Source organism: Lethenteron reissneri, chromosome 4 (genome assembly GCF_015708825.2).
Source record: "Lethenteron reissneri isolate LAM-NWPU_2019-01 chromosome 4, ASM1570882v1, whole genome shotgun sequence".
Lineage (NCBI taxonomy): Eukaryota > Metazoa > Chordata > Hyperoartia > Petromyzontiformes > Petromyzontidae > Lethenteron > Lethenteron reissneri.
Window position 1 is genome coordinate 9,751,340 of NC_083782.1, and position 24,342 is coordinate 9,775,681.

Here is a 24,342-nt window from a genome sequence, read left to right on the forward strand (position 1 = left end):
GGCGTGTCTAGAGAGAAAAGAGGCGTGGCCACAGGCGGCGGGGGGCGGGGCCACGATTTGGGGGAGGGAGGCGTGGCTACGGGTAAGCTCCGGGCGTGGCTACATCGTCCAATGGGCGTGGCTACATCGGAAATGGGCGTGGCTACATCGGAAATAGGCGTGGTTAAAGCGACAAGTGGGCGTGGCTACATCGGAAATGGGCGTGGCTACATCGGAAATGGGCGTGGCTAAAGCGATAAATGGGCGTGGCTAAGGTGATAAGTGCGCGTGGTCTGACGCGAGTGGGCGGCGCTTCCCGTGCGATGGGCGTGTCCGATCAGCTGGTGGGGGGGGGTCGGCGGTGACGTCATGGCAGAACGTGCTGGCGGGGCGTAGAGGCTTCTAGAATTGACGTCATGGGGAGAGCCGGCGTGTCACACACACACACACGTGTGTATGTGTGTGTGTGTGACACGTGTGTGTGTGTGACGTGTGTGTGTGTGTGTGGGGGCTGTCTCACACACACGGGGGTCCTCTATATATACACCGACCGGCGTGGGGACGCGGGCCAGCGGGGCTTTGTGTGGCAGTGTCAAGTGTAACCTACCCCCCCCCCTTGTCTAACCACGAGCCTCATTGTCTGAGGGGTGGCCCGGTTACTGTGACGGCGCTGGGGGTCGTTGTCGACGGGACGAGGGGGGCACACGCGCTGCGTCAAAGAGTGGGGCGCTAATTTAACACGTTCGGTAAAAATTACGAGTGCGTTAATTGTTTTTTTTAATGTGTGTGTGTGGCGCGGGTACGATTTTGTGTCCGGGGCCTTGTATTGATTAAGTGGGATCGATCGGTTTTTATTAAGCCGTAGAACGACTGAGAAGATTCGTTAATCCGTTATCTAATAAGAGCTGTGAGCCGTCACAACGTGTCTCATCTCGCGGGGTACTTCGGTGTTCGTGTACCCACATCCATCTCGACAGCCTCCCAGCCTCGCTGCTGTCCACCTGTAACGACAACAACAACAACCACAACAACAACAACAAACAACCACAAGTCTAACAAGTGTACACAATTGCGTTGAGCTCCACGCACGGTCAGTAGGCTCTAAGCAAAGACTTGAACTTTAATCGGCGAATCATCATCATCACTATCACCATCAGTTGTTGGTGTTGGAGCAAGGCATCTGCTGTTGTTGTATAGCTAGCTAGCTAGCGAGCGCCTACCGAGACGATGGGCAAGGACTACTACAAGATCCTGGGCATCGTTCGCGACGCCAGCGACGACGACATCAAGAAGGCGTACAGGAAGATGGCTCTTAAGTGGCATCCCGACAAGAACAAGGCTCCCCACGCCGAGGAGAGGTTCAAGGAGGTGGCCGAGGCGTACGAGGTGCTCAGCGACCCCAACAAGAGGGAGGTCTTCGACAGATACGGCGAGGAAGGTGAGAGGGTGGCTGACGTACGGTGCGAAAGAAGTTCGATGTCCGGTGATGCTGAGATCACTGGTGGTCATCCAGCACCGGCGGTTTTGCACGGTTGGCTGATACGTAGGGTGCGAAAGAAGTTCGATGTACTGTGATGCTGAGATCAGGATTGGTGGTCATCCCACACCGGCGGTTTTGCACGGTTGGCTGATACGTAGGGTGCGAAAGAAGTTCGATGTACTGTGATGCTGAGATCACGATTGGTGGTCATCCCACCGGCGGTTTTGCACGGTTGGCTGATACGTACGGTGCGAAGGAAGTTCGATGTACTGTGATGCTGAGATCAGGATTGGTGGTCATCCCACACCCGGCCGTTTTGCACGGTTGGCTGCTAACGTACGGTGCGAAAGAAGTTCGGCATTGCAGTGTGGTCCACATGTTTGGTGACCCGCCTCTCCCATGTAATCGTTCTAAAACGTTATATTTTTTTAAAGTAAGGTTTTTATTTAAAACTGAAATTAACGTGCAAAGGGAACGCGGACGTGTTAGGATTAGTTGGGGATCACAAGACATCTGGACCAGCCTGTACAGTGTGTAACATCATTGGTGTAGCGTTGTGATCACCATCTGCATCAGTAGCGTAATCATCATTTTAAACTTCAATGTCGCTACAGCTTGATCAGTCGTAGAGGTATAATATTGGCATCATGGTCGGCACAGGCAGCAGCAGTGTCATGAGCAGTTATCAGGACAATCAACAGCAGCATAATCATGAATCCGTACCATATGTAGGCTTCATGGCCATTACACGAGTAGCAGCAGCTGATAGCAGCAGAATAATAATCGCCACAATCATTGCCATCGTCGTGATCAGTAGGAGCAGCATCACGAGAACCATCATGACCACCACCATCTCCATCATCAGCAGCATCATCATCAACATCGTGATCAGTAGGAGCAGCATCACGAGAACCATCATGACCACCACCATCTCCATCATCAGCAGCATCATCAACATCGTGATCAGCAGGAGCAGCATCATGGGAACCATCATGACCACCACCATCTCCATCATCGGCAGCATCATCATCAACATCGTGATCAGTAGGAGCAGCATCATGGGAACCATCATGACCAGCACCATCTCTACCATCATCAGCATCATCATCAACATCGTGATTAGTAGGAGCAGCATCATGGGAACCATCATGACCAGCACCATCTCTACCATCATCAGCATCATCATCAACATCGTGATCAGTAGGAGCAGCATCATGGGAACCATCATGACCACCACCATCTCTACCATCATCAGCATCATCATCAACATCGTGATTAGTAGGAGCAGCATCATGGGAACCATCATGACCAGCACCATCTCTGCCATCATCAACATCGTGATCAGTAGGAGCAGCATCATGGGAACCATCATGACCAGCACCATCTCTACCATCATCAGCATCATCATCAACATCGTGATCAGTAGGAGCAGCATCATGGGAACCATCATGACCACCACCATCTCTACCATCATCAGCATCATCATCAACATCGTGATTAGTAGGAGCAGCATCATGGGAACCATCATGCCCACCACCATCTCCATCATCAGCAGCATCATCATCAACATCGTAATCAGTAGGAGCAGCATCACGGGAACCATCATGACCACCACCATCATCTCTACCATCATCATCATCATGATCGACAGCAGCATCATGATAAGTATAATGATCAGTGGGGTTATTTATTACTCGTCATCAAAGCAAGCAGTGGCAGGATAAGTAGTAGGTGCGTCAGTCATATCACCAGCAGCGTTTTTCACATTGTACTTTATCACACTGAGTGACATCACACTCTTATCGAGACAATATCGAACATTTCCATGTTCTCGAGGACATCTTATTCACGATCAGCATCACCACACATGATACAACTACAACATAAAACCTCCCACTGCAGGTAAATAGAGTATTGATGTAATTAGAACCGTCCGTAATCGGCAAACACAAAGCCATGTACAGTGTAGCAGCAGTTGTAAGCTCAGCTGACACTATAACACATTCCTGCACGTGTTGCCAAACGAACTAGTCCTCCTCACGCAGCTTCTGTGTGTCAGCAGATAAAGGTGCAGCACATCAATTCCTTGCTCAAGCCACTGCTGGCTGAAGGGATCCTCAATGTCTATGAATAAATAAAACGTACTCGATGTACGGCCCATTTGGAACCTACTGCTGGATGAAGGCATCGCCACTAAATGCCGGTCATTGGCGGTTGTTGTTGTTTGGCCATACTTGACCCCAACTGGTCAGTGATACGTATTCGCTCGAGTAAGTGCATAACAGTTAATTGCTAATTCGGATGCGTGCACAGGAGAAGAGACGTGGTGTCTGTACGAGGTTAACACTGCCATTTGCAAACCCGCTCACAGCATTTTAAAAACTGTCCAGTCATGGCATCGTCCTTTAAGCATCTACGGACAAAAATACAATTGCGTTTTTGTCCACGTAAATGGTTTCAATTATAATCGCTGTGGGTTCATGCCAACGCATGTTTGCTTACAGGAAGGTTTTTTTTTATCTTAATAAGTCTTCAAATAGACGTTGACGACATGGCCAGAGGTGGCCACTGCACCCACAGACATCATCTCCACGCGCCAGCTCCAGGTGAAGTCGTGGCTGCCATCAGGAGGTTGTGACAACCTTCTGGATGTCATCTCCCGGTAGAGTGACAACTCGCTGCCATGACGGTGATTAACTTTAGTTTCCAACAAGCGATATAAACCAGTGCTGTCCGACTAAATATTGAGCTGCCATGGACTGGTGTTGTCGTGAACTATCAAACATCAACTCGAGATGGCAATAACTCGAGCGATAATCATCTAGAGTTACCGCTACCTAGAGATCATGCATTAGAGATGACGCGGAAGTTATGAACTAAGTTTGTTACTATCTGGAGATCCATGGCACGAGCTTTCCCGGATGAGTTAAAATATCTCGCTTGAGGTAATAAACTAGGGAAGTCACTCGCTATCTTTTAACGAACAAACATGATCGTAGAGTTATTACTAACTATAGAGCACGAACCACAGATGTCTCCAGCTTACAATCAACAGAAGTTAACTCGAGATGGCAATAACTGTCATTAAATAGTTAACAACTAAGAAGGAATCCTGAACTAGTTCTCAGTGGAGGTATTGCTAGAGGTCACTATCCATCACCAACTAGGAATCAGCTCTACATCACGCAGGAGAGATATCACGAGCTGTGGACTATACTTCATCTTTAACTGTTAGCTAGTGAACGAGACGACGTGTCACTAACTCGAGCTATCGACTACAGCTACCAGCGAGTGTACAAGAGGTGTGTTGTTGAAGAGAAGATGGTGTGTTGTAGAAGAGCATCTAAGGCTCGCTGGCAGGAAGTTTCGGGACAGACCCAGGTGCCATGGGTTGGCTGACAGATGACCAGCAGATGCACCATCTGTACCCCCCACTGTGCCAACTTTCTGCGTTTTATCCGCCCGGCGCTCCGCTCGTTGTTGTGAGCATCGCTCCTCTGCCCTCCGTTGTTGTTGGAGGGCGACTGCCTCCGACTGCCCAGTAGCAGCAGCCTCTTCCACAGAGGCCGATCTTGACACTGCCAGTACCGGTCTTGGGCAAATCCACTCTGAGCTCCACATCCTCCCACGTCGCATCAGCTCCATCTCTTCTCCAGCCCGTGTCGTGCCTCTACGCGGCCGAACAGAAGCTGCTTGGGCATGTGGCAGAACCGTCTAGAAACCCACGCGCACATAGCCGATGCGGTCTATCGTTTTAAACGCACGCGCCTGCCACACGTACAGGAATCCCAGGGCTGTTCTGGCAAGGGGATATTTGAATGCGTAGCACTGACACGCATCCTAAACACGCGTGCCCACAAACGTGGTCGCGTTCGCTGTGGGACGTTGTTGTTGCAAGCCAACTCGCGCGTACATCTTAGCCGCTCTATCTATGGTCTACGAGCCACTACAAAGCTTGTGAGTGATTCAAATAAGCGTGACATAATTGTGCTGCCCTTTTTTTAAGAAGAGTTAACAATCTGTGTGTTACAATACGTGCGTGGCTTTGACGCATGAAACATGACATGTGTGGAGTGGTGGCACAGTGGTTAGCGCACTTCGCCATATAGCGACCGCAGCTGTTATCGGTGGTGAGTGATATCTGAACTGGTCGAGGGCCCCCACACCCCTTCACCAACATGTGCTGACCAGCGTGGTGAAGTATGGTCAAACAGCCCCCTTGGATAAGGACCCCAGCCCTTATCCATGAGCACATTGTCAAAGGCGTGTAACTTACTTGTTTTCATTGTTTATTATTATTAACGTATTGGCCAAACATTCCAAGTAAGACCCTCTTACAAAAAAGCTTTGCGACACATTGATTGGGGCATGCCTGGCTAAGTCGTCAGCATCATCGGCCATAATCAATCAAAGTTCAAAGTTCATTTATTAGGTATAGCCCTGTGAGCCATTCGGCTCTTGAATCGGGTGCAACCGCAACAAACAAAAAATATGAACAAGAAAACATCTTAAAGTGACTATGTGCAAACAGAAAATCCAAGAAAATACAGCTAAATATTGCAAATCCACTGCTGGATGAAGGCATTTTCAGGCCCCCTGCCAGCCTGGCTAAATGTCATAAAGCACGTTAATAATTATAACATTTCTAATGCTTATTTGTACAGATGTCACTGAAACCTTCACACAAATCCCAGACATCACTTGGAGGCAGCTGAATTATTATTCACCATTCACGTGGCACATTTGCCCACATTTACATCGGGGACAGACCGAAGGTTTTAACAAAACCGAGCCTTATTATATGACACACGAGTGAGAAAGTGCGCGTTCGTATCGCCGCACCTTCGACAAGAGCAGAACCTAAAATGCATATGTGGCCCCGTGGCATTTGGTTCGGGCTAAAAATACAAACCACCAAGAGGGTCACTTGTTCAGGGTTAAACTTAGCTCTCCCAGAACGCTTAGCCCCCCGTCAGAGACAACCCCGCCGTTATACAAGGACATGGCGTGCCCTGGCCAATGCGATCACAGTTTACATGTCGTTTAAAAGGAGTGATTTAAAAAATATATATAAGATCGTTGAAGTAAAACCAGTAATTTTTTTCGTATCGGCAAAGTTCCAAAAATGTGACTGAGCTCGTATCGGTGAGAAGCAATACTCATCATGCTGTTGCCGCCCTCAGCCAATAGTGGAAATTCCACATTCCTATGGAGAGGGTCAGTCACTATCTCCATGGGGATCACCTCTTGTTGACTGCTCGTGTTGTCAACCCCAGCAATATGACTCGCGACTGGAGATCTGAACTCACGACTTTGCAAAATGTCAAGCGCTTTAACCAGGGCGCCCATCGTACCCAGCCAGATGTGAACCACCGCCTGCCCGACCGCCCGCCCGGCGTAGCGTTCGGCTTCGTCGAGTGAGGAGGAGGAGGATCGCTGCGGGAAAAGAGCGGGCGACGCGCGGATCGCTCTCCAGTGCGGGTTTGGTGACGTCAACTCCTGATGTCGCGATGACATTTCTAGAAATCTGTGCTGCTGCTGCTCCCACTGCAGAGGCATTGTTATTCTGCGTGTGCGAGCGAGTGGGGAGCGGTAGGTCGGTGTAGCGGTCAGCGCTACGCTGCGCTGTGAACCCGGCGGCCCGAGTTCGATTCCCGCTCACGGCCACCAACACCTGTGACGATTATCTGAATCGGTCCTGGGCCTCTCCTAGGTCGACTCGGCCTTAAATGAGTACCCGGTGTTGTTTGTATTAAACGTTGGCACATCGGGAGACAAAGACGGCCGGGCGTGGTGCTGGCTGTTCATCCCCTCGTGTGCCATGTTGGCCTTAGGTGCTCGCTAACAGCACTTGCCACAACAGTCCGTTAAAGGCTATGCGGGGGATCTTTGTATTTGTGAGTGAGTGAGCCACGCACGGACACGCATAAGGGCTGTTCCTTTTAATAGCACATAAGCCATCTGAGCCGATGAGCACATTCCCTCCAGTTTAGTTTCATTTAGTGTTTCATTCCCTATAGTAGTCTGGTGGTAGTGCTGTGTGGTGTAGTGGTGGTGTAGTAGTGCTGGGTGGTATAGTGGTAGTGCTGGGTGGTGTAGTGGTGGTGCTGGGTGGTGTAGTGGTGGTGCTGGGTGGTGTAGTGGTGGTGCAGGGTGGTGTAGTGGTAGTGCTGGGTGGTGTAGTGGTGGTGCAGGGTGGTGTAGTGGTAGTGCTGGGTGTTGTAGTGGTGGTGCTGGGTGGTGTAGTGGTAGTGCTGGGTGGTGTAGTGGTGGTGCTGGGTGGTGTAGTGGTAGTGCTGGGTGGTGTAGTGCTGGGTGGTATAGTGGTAGTGCTGGGTGGTGTAGTGGTAGTGCTGGGTGGTGTAGTGGTAGTGCTGGGTGGTGTAGTGGTAATGCTGGGTGTTGTAGTGGTGGTGCTGGGTGGTGTAGTGGTAGTGCTGGGTGGTGTAGTGTGGTGCTGGGTGGTGTAGTGGTAGTGCTGGGTGGTGTAGTGGTAGTGCTGGGTGGTGTAGTGGTGGTGCTGGGTGGTGTAGTGTGCTGGGTGTGTAGTGGTAGTGCTGGGTGGTTAGTGTAGTGCTGGGTGGGTAGTGGTGGTGCTGGGTGTGTAGTGGTAGTGCTGGGTGGTAGTGGTAGTGCTGGGTGTGTAGTGGTAGTGCTGGTGGTGTAGTGGTAGTGCTGGGTTGTAGTGGTGGTGCTGGGTGGTGTAGTGGTAGTGCTGGGTGGTGTAGTGGTGTGCTGGGTGGTGTAGTGGGTGCTGGGTGGTGTAGTGGTAGTGCTGGGTGGTGTAGTGGTGGTGCTGGGTGGTGTAGTGGTGGTGCTAGGTGGTCTAGTGGTAGTGCTGGGTGGTGTAGTGGTAGTGCTGGGTGGTCTAGTTGTAGTGCTGTGTGGACGAGCTGAATTCCAGGTAGGTGGAGGTAGCAGCATTATGTCGCCATCTACTCTAGAAAGGGTGCAGAACTTGTTCCTTACGGGGGCCCTGAATCGGACTCCCAGATACGTCTGGCGGGCGTCCACATTGACACACACATGGCCGTGTTATTCGAAAGGAACCCGCGTTTGCCGCACCAGTGCCACGTCTTGTTGCCAGCGTCTGAAATACACGGGTCGGCCACCGGCAACAACGGGAAGAGGCATTGGTTTCGAATTCGGTAAAAAAAAACCTAAAAATTTCAAAAGCATGTTAAGACGTGGTCCTTAATGAATGACGTCACAAAGCGGTCCTTAATGAGCCTCAGGTTGCCGACCCCCGCACGACTAACAACATCGACTGGAGTGAAAGCAGGCGCAGTACAGCGAGCAGGAGCAACCTTTCACAATCACGAAAGGGAGCTGTGACCGTGTGTGTCGACCTGAGCATAAAGGGGCGCTGGCAGCGACAGACGTGACTGAGCACGCTCAAATTAGAAAGTGTTACCCGTTCAAATGTTCCCCTCCAGTGCCCAATTAGTGAGGCTAAGATCCTTGTAGTGATGAATGCCATTTAGCCGGGCCGTTTTCAAAGTGGTTGTTGGCCCTTTGTTTGAAAGCTCCCCGTTGGGATGGGGGGCGACACTTTCTCAACCCGACGAGGTGTTGGTCTGAACGGCAAATTTGGCCGCACGTGCGGGTCAGTTCTTCGGAGCTGGTGGTCTGGATAAGGCCGGGAACTTTTTGTGCACGCATTGGGCACCACCTTTGGGTGTCGTTGAAGCCCTCGCGTGGCTGGCGGGGCCGTATGGAATGAGGTTGTGGGACCCGTCTGGCCCAATGGACCACTAGGACCCTCCCTCTCTGGCCTGCACGTAATGAAGAATATGAAGCCAGATTGCTTGTACGCTTCCCTGCACGCACACACGCACACACGCACACACACGCACACACACGCACACACAAGGTCAAACTGGACTCTTCAAGAGCCGGCCGTCGTGTGCCAACAAATGTTACGACTGTGCTTGCGGTGTTTGCAGTGTGAGCGAAGTACACTATGTGTTTGTTAACGAGCACTGCTCGGCGATGACACCAATTATGTAATAAACACAAGACTTAATACGGCAGTGAACTTTGTTGACGGGTTCATTTTATCTCTTAAATTCAACGTAAACATGCCGAGTGGTTCACGCCATAGACATGTGGAATTCTTCACCACTGGTTCACTGTCGCCCAATGGTGGTTTGAGCAGAGAAACTTTTGACTTTTTGTTCATTCCGACAGGTCTATTGGATGACTGAAACACAGGAAATCACTTCTTCTATATTTACCAAACGTTTCTGGTCCTGCTTTGTAAATTAAGTTTTGCCTAAATGGCCGTATACATCCTTTTTAAACAAAATATAAATGAGAGGCAGACAAGCATAAGCATACAACTTTTCGTACAAGATTTGTAAATGTGTAATGATGCTACCGGGTCTGTCATTACGTCTATTTAAAAGTGCAGCGTCTATGTTCAGCACAGTTATAAGTGGTCCTGTCATGCGACCACACCAGCCAGTGATCTCATTCCATTTAAAAATAATGGAAGCCATGCGTGACTAAACCAGGTTCTCTCAAGTGTGGCAAGTTGATAGTCTCAGTATGGTCACCAATGATGCTGTCAACAACAAAAATCGCAACATATTTGACTTTCACGTCTCGCCACGGTGGCTAGGAGATGTTCACTACCTCGCCTGGTGTACAGGAGGTCGGGGGTTCGATCCCGACCCTGACGACTGTTTATTTGTAATTTGCGTGTCTCTCTCCCCGCGGTCATGTGGATTTTTCTCCGGGTCCTCCACCCTTTCCCTCCACATTTAGTAACACGCGTTTCGAGTATTTGGCTGCTATGAATTCCCGCGTAATAAGCCACTTCGTTCAGCTCAGTGGGCCTTACCTGGTAAAATAAAAACATTTGTTTAGTTTATAGTTTAACTAACCCACCTCCGAGGGCGAAATTAAATATAATTGGAAGGCTGACAATTTCGCAAACCGCTCCTTGCCGGCATTGCAGAAGTACTGTTTAGTGCCGGGTAAGAGAGGCAGGCATATTGAGGCGGCAACTCCAGAAGTAGACATGAGGTGTCAGTTTCCATGGGCGATTTCTGACACAACGCGATACTCTGCTGACTCTTGAGAGTTCCGCAAGGATGTTTTCGGATCTCCAATACCAACGGAAATGGGTACTAAATACAGCAGTGATTAAATGTGTATATACATAACTGAAAGCGTGCACAACACATGCCAATTCGTAATCATTATTGTCCAACAACAACAATAACATAGTAACTATATCATCCTGCAGTAAATAGAATTTATCTAATCGGTAAAGTCCCACTGAGTCTCTTGACTTATTTTCAGGATGAATATGAGTCAGTTCCTTAAGGTCAGTTCCTTATATGAGCGCGGGTTTAATTAACGCGTGCAGACAGCACGATGTCTGCAGGGGATACCACTCAAACTCAACTCTACGTGTCTATCAGAAGCTTACTTGCTATACTGCTCGGCAATATGAAAAAGGTGCAGCCCTGCAATGGCATGCTCATGGCAGTGCTGACAGAATGGACTCTCACGAGAGAGAGAGAGAGCTCTTCAGAGCCCCTCCAGAGGGTCGGTGACTGCTCCACACTGGCTGGCAGGTGGCTTGAAAGAGGGTGGCATCCCCACACTTCACCTCGCCACAACGCGACCACCTGCCGATAGACTGAGGATGCCTGTGGTGCGCCCGAGACGTCGTGATTTCATTTATTTTATTTTCTACCTACGTGACTTTACCGAAAGTATGGATCCCTGCAGTCACGGAAACTTCAACTCTAGATTGTGGCAAATCCATTTACATTGCACGCATATTGAACTTCTTTCACACCGTACGTGGCCGACCGTGCTGGTCGGAGGTGCGTGAAATATTTCTGGGCAGACAGGGACGGGGGCATGTGGGGGAGGGGCGGGGTGGAATTTGAGAAATGTGTCAAAACGGTGACCTCTGGATTGCAAGTCCAGTTGGCTGCTCGCCATTACACCACAGCCAAAAATAATACAACCAATATTCATGTGGGTTTTGCTATGAGTAATAGTAATGTTTTGCATGTTTACTTTCTAGGTGGGTTGGTATCGGGCTCGGAGCTGGGCGGCCAGTGTACTAACTGATGAGCAGTACAGCAGGGCCGCACTTCCATAATATTCACATATCAGCAAAAGTCCCTTAGACGTTACGAGTCTGTTCCCCAAACTGTAAGGTGCCCTAGCGGCGAGACGTTAACAAACCCTGATGCCTGTATATTTGGAGTTTCTTGTTCTTCTGGTGGTCGTGTGAATTTTTCTCCGGGTCCTCAGGTTTTTCTCTTCACTTTTATAATTAACATGACGCGTTTAGAGTATTTGGCTGCGATGAATTTCCTTGTGATGAGCCACTTCGTTGAGCCATCATTTGTGGCCAGGTCACTGCTGAAAAAGAGCTGTACAGCTCAGTGAGCCTGACCTGGTAACATTTAAAATAGTTTAGTACAGTTTGAGTTTTAGTAAGGAAATACGATCAACGCAAGCCGTGTCCCAAGTCGCCGGATGAGCCACCGCCGCGGTTGTTTTGTTGACCTGTGGCAGCACCAAACACGGTCCGCAGCCGACCAACGAGCAGTGATCTCATGGCTGGCGTTGCGCAACCGCTCGTCATGGGGCCTCTGAGCGGGCGGATTTAGTCACGGCTCTTCTTCGCAGGCCGGAACGAACGTTCTAGAGAGCGGGCGGCAGAGACGCGACCGCACGCGTGGAAAAATCAGAAGGCAACGTGTCCTCGCTCGCAGAATAAACATCGGGGCGGGCGGTAATCTTCCATCGGTGGCCCACGTCCAGCTAGCGGGGTTAGAGAGACCACCGCAAGCGATCGTGCTTCGTGTGGGGTTTGTCTCGGTGGCTAAGAGACGTTACTCCCTCGCCTGGTGTGCAGGTGGTTGTGGGTGCGATCCTGAACCTGACTGACGACGCCTGTTGTATATTTGGAGTTTGCTGGTGTTTCTCTCCCTCCCCATGGTCGCGAGGATTTTTCTCCACGTCCTCTCCACATAACAAATCGACGTCATGAGTTTAGAGTATTTTGGCTGCTATAAATGTGCACGCGATAAGCCGCTTCGTTGAGCTATCATTTGTGGGCAGGTCGCTTCTGAGAAAGATCTTTATAGCTCAGTGGGCCTTACCTGGTAAATTTAATAATAATTTAGTTTACTTAAAATAAATAGTTTATGTATCACGGAAATATATTCTTGGTTCTTTAAATAATTAAAATTTATCACGGAAATGTTAAGCGAACGGTGACCTTGCAGTGGATAGAAATCCAAAGGTCGGCAGTTAAATCTCTCGGCACAGCAGTTAAAACAATGGTAAAAGTTGATTTAATCCTCCGTGCCCCTCCACTTCTCTCCACCCGCACCTCCAATGAGCACGGTTGGCCATGTACGGTATGCGAAAGAAGTTCAACATGTACGTACATACATCCACTCAGCGGTAGATGGCGTGCGGTGGGGTAAGGTGTGGGCACTGCCACCTCTCGCGGAACGTGTGGCCAGCAAGCGTGGAGGGGGGGGAGGTGAAGTATCATCTCGAAGGGGCTCTCCAGAGCTCCCTCTAGTGGAGGCCCAGCAGTGGCGTGAGCGAGCAGTTGCAGAGACTGCGCCTTTATCATTTCACGAGTAAATCTTACTCACTAATCTGCCGTGTGTGTAAATTCTGGTTGTGGGTCGGTCTCTTCAGCATGCGATCCCTCCAGCCACTGATAGAAGTGTTATGGAGAGACTGGCTCCAGTCATGGGAATGTGGAATTGCCACCACTGGCTCTGTACCGCGAAGGACGACGACAACCATTCAGTACATGTTTTAAACAGGGAGGCACCTTTTCATGAATTAATCGTAAAAGTGCGGCCCAGAAATTACTTGCTCGTGCTGGAGGAAGGTCCTCCACTACAGGGAGTTCTAGAGAGCCACTCGTGGGTATTTGGCCTACTCTTCCATCACTGATCAGACTCCTTGGAAGAGGTGGGGGTACCCACACTCGACCCCACCACACTCGGCCTTGCCGATTAACTTATTTGCGGCCTACCTACGTATATTGCTGGGTGGCGACTTTAGAAAATTGTCCCGTCGTTTCAACAGCCGCGCGCGGAGAACGAACCAGCGACCGCCGGATTGCGAACCCTAACCGCCCACAGGGCAGCGCCGCGTACATCGTACGGCGCGCAAATGCCGCCACGTCTCGGGGATAGGCATTGACGAACGCGCGTCTCCGCGTCCGCCTCGCTCCCCTCTAGGCCTCAAGGGAGGAGGCGTGGGCAACGCGAGGCACCCCGGCAACGGCCCCACCATGAACGAGAATGGCGGCAGCTTCACGTACTCCTTCCACGGCGACCCGCACGCCACCTTCCGCGCCTTCTTCGGCGGCGCCGACCCCTTCGAGATGTTCTTCGGCTCGGGTCGCGGCGGCCACGGCGGCCACGGCGGCCACGGCGGCCTGGGGGGCCTGGGCATGAACGGCGGCGGAGGCGGCGGTGGCGGCGGCGAGGCGATGGAGATCGACTCGGACGACCCGTTCGCCGCATTCGGTCTGGGCGGCGGCGGCGGCGGCGGTCCGTCGCACCACAGGCGGCGCACGCAGGACCCCCCCGTGGTGCACGAGCTGCAGGTGTCGCTGGAGGACATCTACCGCGGCTGCACGAAGCGCATGCGCATCTCGCGGCGCCGGCTCAACCCCGACGGGCGGTCGACGCGCACCGAGGAGAAGATCCTGACGCTGGAGATCAAGAAGGGCTGGAAGGAGGGCACCAAGATCACGTTCCCGCGCGAGGGCGACGAGGGCGGGCGCAACATCCCGGCCGACGTCGTCTTCGTGGTGAAGGACAAGGCGCACCCGCTGTTCCGGCGAGACGGCTCCGACATCGTCTACACGGCGAGCGTCTCGCTCCGAGAGGTGGGCCGCGCGCTTTTGTCGGAAAGTTGCCGTTGCGTTTCGTCGAGGTGGCCGTTAGGGGTTTTGTGGGTGCCGTGCTGCGCTACGAACCCGGCGACCCGAGTTCGATTCCCGCTCACGGCCGACACCAATGACTATGATCTTAACCGGTCCTGATGTAAACATCGCTATTCGGGAGACAAAGGCGGCCTTCATAAGTGCTCGCTAGCAGCACTTGCCCCAACAGTCTTTTAAGGCTATAATAGGTGGTCGCCAACACCCCTCACCCCCTGACGTTCTGTGTAAAGCAGTGTTCTTCATTGCTGGCCACTGGCGGCCCCTGGTGGCCTTTAGTGCGGCCCCTGACAATGCACAAAGAGTGACAACACCGCTCCCCATCATCATCATCATTGTGCTGTTGTCAAACCCCAATGGTTTGAAACGTGTGGTGGCCCTCACACACCGATGATGTCTTATCGACGAAGTGGCCGCCCTCTGAAAACGAGTGAGTAACTCCGCTGTAAGGAAAGCTGTCGGGGAGCGAATCGTCATCTTAATCTCCGTGCGTGTGGTGTGCGTGTCGATGGGCAGGCGCTGTGCGGCTGCTCGGTGAAGGTGCCCACGCTGGACGGGCGCAAGCTGTCGCTCTCCATGACGGAGGTGGTGCGCCCGGGCCTGACGCGGCGCGTGGCGGGCGAGGGGCTGCCCTTCCCGCGCGCTCCCTCGCGCCGCGGCGACCTTGTCGTCGACTTCTCCGTGCGCTTCCCCGACAGGATCCCGCCGGCCTCGCGCGACGTCCTGCGCCAGCACCTCCCCGCCTGCTGAGAACCATCGCGACGACTGCCTCCAGATCGGGGGGCGGCCCCAGGGTAGAATGGGTAGAATAAAAAAAATGTAATGTGTTCAAATTTGATCAATTTACTCCCATTGGCTAGACTTGCAGAAGGGTATTGGAACGGTTGAGGTGAGATGGTGATGTTAGGCACTTTCGAGTTGCTTGAGATAGTTAAGCATCCTGTAAATGCAAATCCTTATCCCGAACACACGTGGACGCGCGCGCGTAGATCGCCGTTCTAAACAGTGCGCGTGTGCATGCGTGTGTTCACCAACGCATTGGGGAAAGTCGGGCTGAGCTCTTGTGCCGCGCTGCCCATGACGTTGAAGATGAGATGATATTGAAAAGGGAGATTCTCTGAGACCCTTAAGTGAACAACAGTGATTCTAAGCCATTGCATTAGACCCAAAGTTATTTGGAACTGGTATAATTTATCAACTAAAAAAAATCGGTATATTTTTGTTTTTATATTTTGTAATCATATAATGGCCTCGAGGCCATTAAGAAACTTGTCAAATTGTTGAAGTTTAAGAAACCACCATAGAGTAAATATGACCTTATAAAATTTGATGACTTTTATAAAGCAATTTCAAGTCTGAGCCATTGTCTCCCCAAAAGCAAAGGTGTGTGGCTGTAGCCCAACAGGACATGGCTAATTGTAGCATTACTCGTGCAGTTAGGAGTTAACTCGTAGCCAGCTGTAGCTGTTCAGAATGATTGCGTGTGTGAAATTACAACTAAGTGTCACTCACGGGTTCACCCACAGAGGATGCAGAACGAAAACGCGTCCGTCAATAGCACTGTGGCCTTTAAAAGGGGATAATCGGTGACATTCCCGCGAAATGGTTCTTGTTCACAGCATCTCTCTCCGCTGCGTTCTTGACGAATGTGCGCGAGTGGCTTTTTTGTTGTGCCCTTGCACCAGCTCTGAACGCAACGCGAGCAAGCCTTGCACTTGTGATGTGATGCCGAGGCTTCCAGTGGCTCTCACTTTAGCGGTCCATGCCCGGCTGATGAGGCTCAACGAAGCCGTTACCAGTCCAGGGTTTTGACTCCCATTTGAAGCCCACACGTTTCTGACTAGATATTGGTCTGGGGGACACCATAGTGGCCCGTCAACTCCACTTAATTTACGGTGACGTTTTTTTTTGTCGGATCGTGTAAATGTGAATGTGTCATACACCCAATTCCACCCGACACAGCCAATCAGTAAAGGTTGTCACGTGAACAGGATGTGCCAATTATAGTTACTACTAGGGCACCTCGGTGAAGAGACGTTAACTGCCTCGCCTGGTATACAGGAGGTCTCGGGTTTGATCCCGACCCTGACGCCTGCTGCTGCTGTATATTTGGAGTTTGCGTGGATTTTTCTCTGGCCCCTCTGGTTTTTTTCCTCCACATTTAGAAATAACATGCATTTAGAGTATTCGACCGCTATATGTTTCCACATAATGACCCACTGCGTTGAGCTATCATTTGTGGCCAGGTCGCTTCTGAAAAAGAGCTCCGTGGGCCTTAACCTGGCACAAGAAAAAGTTTCGTTTTAAGTTTTACTTCAGCCCACCGGTGTGTTGGAGAGCAAACCCACAGCATTTACAATTTGAGTTTACGACGTTTCGCCGGTGATCACGACGACCAGCATTCCGAGAAACGAACGTTGGTGTACGACACATTTACGTAATCTAAGCGATGAATAGGATCGATAGTAAAAGCCTTCCGTGATGAATTCTATTTATTCGATATCGGCTGTGAAAAAAAAACACCTGTTATTCTCCTACTATGTCTTCGGAGGAAATGTCTGGATGCCGAATCCTACTACCACCAAGGCATTTGGCTCTTGAGTGATGCCCAGTGGGAGTGATATTTATATATGCAATGTCCACAGGTGATATTGTATTGGTACTACCTGCACTGCCCAGCAATAATGTATCGCACAAGGCAACTGCTGGGAAGCAAGTGATTGTGAGCACTTAGGGTTCTTGTTCTGGTCCACACCTTTCAGTGGGGGGCGGTGGGGGGGAAGGGGAGGTTGAATTGCAGAATGTTAGGGTTGCGGCATCAGCTTGCGTGAAGCTGCTATGTACATAGCCACATATAGAGGGCATGTAGGTGGGTGTTTATATAGCAGCTTGCGTGAAGCTGCTATGTACATAGCCACATATAGAGGGCATGTAGGTGGGTGTTTATATAGCAGCTTGAGGGAAGCTGCTATGTTACACAGCCACCTACAGAGGGCATGTAGGTGGGTGTGTACATAGCAGTTTGAGTGAAGCTGCTATGTACATAGCCACATATAGAGGGCATGTAGGTGGGTGTGTACATAGCAGTTTGAGTGAAGCTGCTATGTAACATACCCACCTACAGAGGGCACGTGTAGGCGTCTCTCCCTTTGTGTCCTGCGTGCCTAAAGTTCATAATCGAGTGTGATGAGGTTTGACTCTTTTTTAAGACCCCTGTAAGTCTGCGTGTGTGTTAGGCGTAAATGGGGGAGCGATACCGCAGAGGGTTAGCGTGCTGTTTGCTGATCCACGTGTTTTAAATCCTGGAAATGTGGAATGGGTGTTGAACCCGTCCCGGCGAGGTGTGTGTGTGTGATCATCGGCACGGGGAAGACAAAGGCGGCCCTGGGTGCGTTCAGCCCTGTGCCGCACCGTTCCCTTGTGCACCGTGCCAGCCTTCACATGCTCCTGCGGTAGCCTCTACGGATAAACTGGGGTCTTTGTACATAAAGCGTAGCTTTTCCTGTTTTATTTTTGATGTCGGAAGAGCCGTTGGTTCAGGTTGCCAGTGAGTGTTGTACGTGCGAGTTCGTCCCGAGCACACTTGCCCCTGTTAAAGAGAACTTCACGCTGGCCAAACCGCTGCAGGGCAGTAAGTGACCTAAAGATGATGACCAAATGAATGAAAACGACACGCGAGTTGTTTTTGGGTTGATTATTATAATAATTGTTTTTGGTCTTCATTGAGCAAAACCAATCGGCAGAAGCAAAACAATTTCTAATATTCATAGAAACGTGATGTGGTCTCTCCATCGGGTTGTGCCGCGTGTTGCTTAGCTGAAGGTGTCTCGACGTTTCGAATGAATGTCAGCTCCCAGAAGCAGCTCCCCGTGAGAGCAAGAGCGGCGAAACGTGTCGGAGGCATCGCGCCGCCCAGCGGCACGCGATCCCGGAGACACCTTGGTGGCAGAGCCGTGCGGCAAAAACCGTGAAAAGGCTTTGGCGCAGTTGTAAGAAACCGGTTCAGAAAAACGTGGCACACAGCTGGGCCTGTAGCAATGGGGGGGCGTGAGAGTTTTGTATGACCGATTGCATACCTGTCAACTCCTTATCAGTGCCCTACCTGATTACAGACCGAGTCGGATCGTATTGGTCACCCCGTGCCCCTTACAAATCTCAGCGTTCATCCTACAAAGTCCCGTCACTTTGTAGGATGAGAAACACAAACAAATAGGACTATATACTCTATGGGTTTTTTTCGGTAAAGTCACGTTGGTAAAAATTTAAATTAAATAAATGAAAACAACTAAATTAAATCGTCGTGATTTAAAGAAATTTTAATTTATTTAATTTTTTTACCTACGTGACTTTACCGAAAAAACCATAGAGTATGAATCCTTGCAGTCACGAAAGCTTCAAATCTAAAATAGACTATTTTTTTGCCCGTATTGAAATGGCTGTACGCCGTATAAACCTGAAAACTCAATTTCCCTGTGCAAGAATATGGGGTAACCCGTGTGGGTTGACAGGTATGCGATTGTAGGGATGGCCGGTGACAGTGGTTGGTGGTGGAGTACACGTTAATTGCTATTTATTGTGCACAGTTATGAGAAGATGGAAATGTATTTATTACCTTTGGTGGTCACTTAAGTTGGCAATGTCGGATACAGTCAATTGAGAAGGACTAACTAATGCTTAAGCATCACGGTCAGGAATTTTACAGAAGTTATGAATTCAAAGGCAGAGATTGAGACATGAAGGTGTTTTTAATTAGATTTGTGCCAAAATATGCCAAGCACACGTCTTGTTTTCGTTGTCGATGTCAATTTGTATTTTCATGTTTTTTTATGCACTTTAATGCACATGTTTTGGATGTTTATGGAAGCCTGGCAAAAGTACTATACACTACCCGAAGCACTACAGTGTTAATATTCATGATGCGTCTGCTATCTGATGACTCGAGTATAAATGAATTGTAACGGACAAAATAATTTTTCATAAACAATATTTCAGAGTGGTAATTCAGTAAATAAACTCTATATATATAAAGAGGTGTATGATGTATTTTGGATTTTGCTAATTGTTGATAAAGACCAGGGGCATCCATTTCATTTATTTTGTACCCTGTTTTATGAAGTCTTTGATTTGTAGAGTGCACGAAAAGCAGACTGGTTTCATTCTAAAATGAGTGCAGTGCTGAGACCTAATGCGGTGTCAAATCTTACTCGGCACACTGTTGTTGGTTTGACCCTTTCCCGTCGTCCTGAGACGCCTGCAAGTCGCAGGGCAGGTGTCCCATTCACCACCGAATCTCGTAAGCGGCTCGGCGTTTTATTTTGTTTAGAGAGGAGTAGCGCCGTCATTTTTAAAGACATACTCACCGCGGAGAACTGTAGCGACACAATCGCACTCTACGATAGCTGGCGCCAAACTCTGCCACGCCCTCCCACGTGGCCTTGTTGGGGGCCTCGGTACCGACCAAGTAAAAATAGCTTTTCTTCTGATAGAAACTTCCTGGAGAAGCTCCCAGCATATGTAGCGAAACGTCGGACATCGCCCTGAATGTAACAACGTTGCACAGGCCCAAAACACATTGCAGAAATAAACGGCACGAGCGTGAAAACGTTTGCCGTAGTTCTACATATACGTATGTCATCGGAACGGAATCGGAAGAAAATTTGATGACGAACAACGTGCGTCGCAGGAACGGGAAAGGGTGAAACGTACCTCTCGTGTGTGATCGCAGTGTAAGATTATGCACATACAGCTATTCTGCTATTTGAGTTACAAGTTGTATTTGTTTAACCAGGTGAGAACTGGGTCACCAAAGTTGATGAGCAATAAAATAACGTACGGCAATGAAGCAAAGAGATAATCGGGAGGAAAAGACCAACAGCAGGGTCACAGGAGGAGTCTTACGATTCTGCACTAACTTAACATGGAAGAGAATGCATTTGCCGTCGTGAAAGGTAGCTCGTAAAAGTTACTTTTAAACCGTTCATTTGTACAATTAAGGTACGGAAGAAGCATTTGATAGTTCAAGGGTGGTTATTGCACTAACAAGTAAACAGACTGGTAGATTTCAAGCGCAACTGCAGTCGTAGAGCGTTGAAAGGACCCCCACACGTTGCAGTCTTGACGCGTGTGGCGGTGTCGTGGAATACAACATTTGAAAATTACACTCTACAACTAAATTTGATATCGGCTCATTAATCTCCTCCGCAGCACCGCAAACTCCACTGCAGAATGCAGCATATCTCATTTGACTCGACTGGTTAAATAAAAGTACGCCAATAGGGGCGGGCGCTTTGCATTGTGTGCGGAAGAAGGAAGGCTCGGTTGGCTCGAAACCGGTGCCACGTGCGCCTCGTGATGCAATGGCTTGTGACGTCACAGAGGGGAGTTCTAAGACGTGTCAAAGGGTGGCAGCACGAGCTTACTCGTCGGCAACTGCACAATTTAAAACGCTGCTTTTTTTTTTACGTGCATTCAACGTCCCAATGTGCACGTGTTTTAAAAATCAGCCGGTGGTTTTGAACGTTCGCAAGCAGACAAAAGAAAACAAACTTGTGGCGATTGGGAAAATGCTCGGTAAATCGTAATTAAAAGCGAGCTTTCCCCGTCGAATGCTTCCCACGCAAGTGTGTTAGGAACGAGTGTGGTTCAGGTGTTTGTATTCGCGCACTAACTATTTAAAAAAAGTTTATGGAAATAAGATGGATACAAGCCGGTGGAGATGGTTAATCGTTCATTTAAATGTTGCTTCTTATTTACCAGTCTCCCCGTGCCTCGCCGGGTCACGATGATTTGCACCCATCTGCTGATTGCGTTGGTGCGGTTGGGGAATTGAGTGGAAGAAGTCTCCACATTCGACATTGTCGTGCGTGGTGTACACAGATCTCTCCGATACGTTTTTCTAGGGAGTTGCACTCCGGGTTTCTTCGGCACGGTGTCCCAAACGTTTCGCTGCTGCATATGCTGGGAGCTTTTTCGGGAAGTTTCTTCCAGATGCTAAGCCAGCGCGTGGAGCGAAACGTCGGACATCGTCCCGAATGTGAGCAACGCAGCACAGGCCCGAAACACATTGCAGAAATAAACCGCACAGGCGTGAGGACGTTTGCTGTATTTATACATGTGTAGTGCTACTTTGTACATAGAATCACAATTCAATGCCATGCTGCTGTCGCCAAGAAGTACATTTTAAACCGAAGGATAAACACATTAAAAGTTTAATAAAGTATTTTGGGTTAGGTCGCGAAGGTATTAATGTGTCGTAACCCTCCACCACCCGACACAGCCAGTAAGGGATTTGTCACGTCAACAAAACGTGCCAATGAGTAACTACTTCAGCCCACCGGTGTGTTGGAGGGAGTGAACCCACACGACATTTACCATTTGAGTTCCGTGTCGTTTCGCTGGCGATTACATCCAGCAGCGTGATCGGGCGATTCGCCACAAAGCGTGAAGCCATCCGCCTGCTTGCGGTGTTAAATAGCAGGACGACGCCGCACACGGTGACCCTGACGGCCGCGTCAAGGTCACGGGTGTAGGACGACGATCGCCGTTGTATTCGTCCGTGAATGTCGCACGAAAATTGGGGTTCACAAGACCCCTGGCAGCCACGGGAAGCCGCTGCATTTACCACAGTGTCAATTGAATTGTGAACCTGGATCGGGACAGTCCATTGAATGAAGAAGGGGTGATGGGGGTGGTGAATTATTACCATCCCGATAGGACATTTTGGGTGATCCATTTACAGACGGCCTCTGCCCACGCGCTTCTGCAGTCGGTCGCTCTCCGCATTTCCCTTCGCTCCTCCTGTCACCCCGCGCGAGAGGTCACGGGTTGAACGCTCCATGGCCGACAGCCGCCGCCTCTCTACACCCGGGATCAGAACGGGGGCCTGTAGAATATTATGTTGTTATAAAGGGGGCCCTGAATAAAAAAAAAACACGTAAATATTAAAACAGTATTTTTTTTGTTACTTGCATAGTAAGGTAATTGTATTTTTTCATTTGTTATACGGCCAGATAATAAATCAAATCGCTCACCTTAAACACCCAGTCGTTCCTAAAAGTCGAAGGCGGTATAGTATTATAGTAATAGAGCAAGTGCATAATCACTGAACCGGAATTTATAGCTTGAAAGCATTTAGCGCGGGGCCCGTAGCTACAACTACATATGTAGTAGTACATATACATATGTACTACTACATATGTATATGTAGTAGCTACGAGGATAATCTGGCACTGCCCCCACCGCGGTCTGCAACACGGCCATCGGCCCCGCTGCGGTGCTCGGTGCGCCCCGACTCCGGCCCGGCTTTAGTCGCACTGACCTTGACCCCGCGCCTCAAGGTCACGGCCATCTATGCCCCCGTCACGTGTCGTGCGCGCAGCACATGGCATCGATGTCGATCCCACGTGCGTCCTCTTGTCACGGTCACTTGATTCCTCGGCGCCTCGCCACCACCTAAATCACTCCGCACTCGTTTACGCTTTGAAATGCGGAGAAGCGCCTCGAGTGAGCCGACGGGAGCAGCTTGTAAATCTACGTCGAACTTCTTTCGCACCGTACGCGGCCAGCCGTGCTGAACGGAGTATGCCGGGAGAACGAAACGCTGAATTTAATTTCAAAGCCTTCACACGCCAATCTTAATACGGTCGTTTCTATTTTAATATTTTTTAAAACACTCGCACAATTCGATCAGCTGTTGAGAAGGAGGAGGGTCAGACGTCGGTGGGGTATCTCGAGTTGGATCACCCGGTGTTCCACGTGGGATGCTCTCCGGGCCCTCTGTGTTGCGTTATTCATCAGCTGAGCACTTTACAGCGGCATTTAATGTCGCTTGAATGACACGTGGTAACCTAATACTGGTAGGAACCTCCTGGTTACACCAGCCCACAGGGGATTATTGTGTCCGTCGTGCATCCAAAAATTGGAGGGGTGGGGCTGGGTGGAGAGGGTGGGGTGGGGGGTGGAGAGGGTGGGGTGGGGAGGGGCTGGGTGGGGTGGGGCTGGGTGGGGCTGGGTGGGGTGGGGCTGGGTGGGGCTGGGTGGGGAGGGGCTGGGTGGGGAGGGGCTGGTCACCCCGTGGTGCCCTTATAAAACTCAACGTTTAACCTACTCACGCCAGCTTGTGCCCGCCCTCACAGTCGGGCATATTTGCGGAATACACCACGCCGCCGTTGACCCTGCAGGCCATTGACCGAGCAACCCAACGGTCCTACCAGCTCCCTCCGCAGGAATGTGTTACATGTACATGCTATGGCGGGGGGGGATGTGTTCACGAATTTCACATCTGAAAAATAAATCGAGCATAAGATGTGAAAGTTCGGGCGATTTCAAGAGGTGAAACGGCTACGGAGACATGATGTCAGTTGCGTGCTTCGCCCGCATAAAGTGACGTCGCGTGACATCACTACTGCGATCACGAAGACATTTTACATCGGTCAGCGAATGGACGAGATCTGTAGATCTGAAACATATCTGACAGTCATCCCTACGACATTGTAACGTTTGTCCAGGTCTGCCTATAATGCCAACTCCACATTGCTGTTGTTGGGACACGTCTGCTCACAGGACAACCGTTGATGACTTCCCATTAAGTGGCAGGAGCTTCACCAATGTGGTACTCATTTTACCACCCCTTTAGACATTGACGGACGATGATGATGATGGGGTTGAAATGCAATTTCTACGAAGCTGCCAAACCCTATGGGTTGCTGTAAAGGTCGGCGTTACTGGCATCTGAGTTTTTAGGGGTTTGTGTGTGATTCGGTGATTGCATATTTAATCTCGTGCTGATTTGCAGAGAGCTGTTTGCTTTACAGTGTGATTGTAGATGATTGGTATAGTCAAATAACCACCGGGAATTGTACATATTTACTGCTGTCCTGTACAGATATTTTTTTTCAATATGGTGTAAAATAAACGTTTTAAAAGATGA

General features: G+C 50.0%; 1 protein-coding gene across 3 annotated transcripts; it reads left to right on the forward strand.

Annotated features, from left to right (window-relative positions):
- The first annotated feature begins 401 nt into the window (after window positions 1-401).
- LOC133350359 (dnaJ homolog subfamily B member 4-like) lies at window positions 402-24,342 on the forward strand. 3 transcript variants are annotated; one of them, XR_009756049.1, is made up of 4 exons: window positions 402-1,417; window positions 13,705-14,360; window positions 14,931-17,416; window positions 17,483-24,342. XR_009756049.1 is itself a non-coding variant. In XM_061564666.1 (3 exons), exons 1-3 carry the CDS (start codon window positions 1,207-1,209, stop codon window positions 15,162-15,164), a joined length of 1,101 nt encoding a protein of 366 aa, XP_061420650.1. In that variant the 5' UTR covers window positions 402-1,206; the 3' UTR covers window positions 15,165-24,342. The 3 variants fall into 3 exon arrangements, 1 of the variants encoding a protein (XP_061420650.1); XR_009756050.1 differs by having other exon boundaries at window positions 14,931-17,283; window positions 17,350-24,342; XM_061564666.1 differs by having other exon boundaries at window positions 14,931-24,342.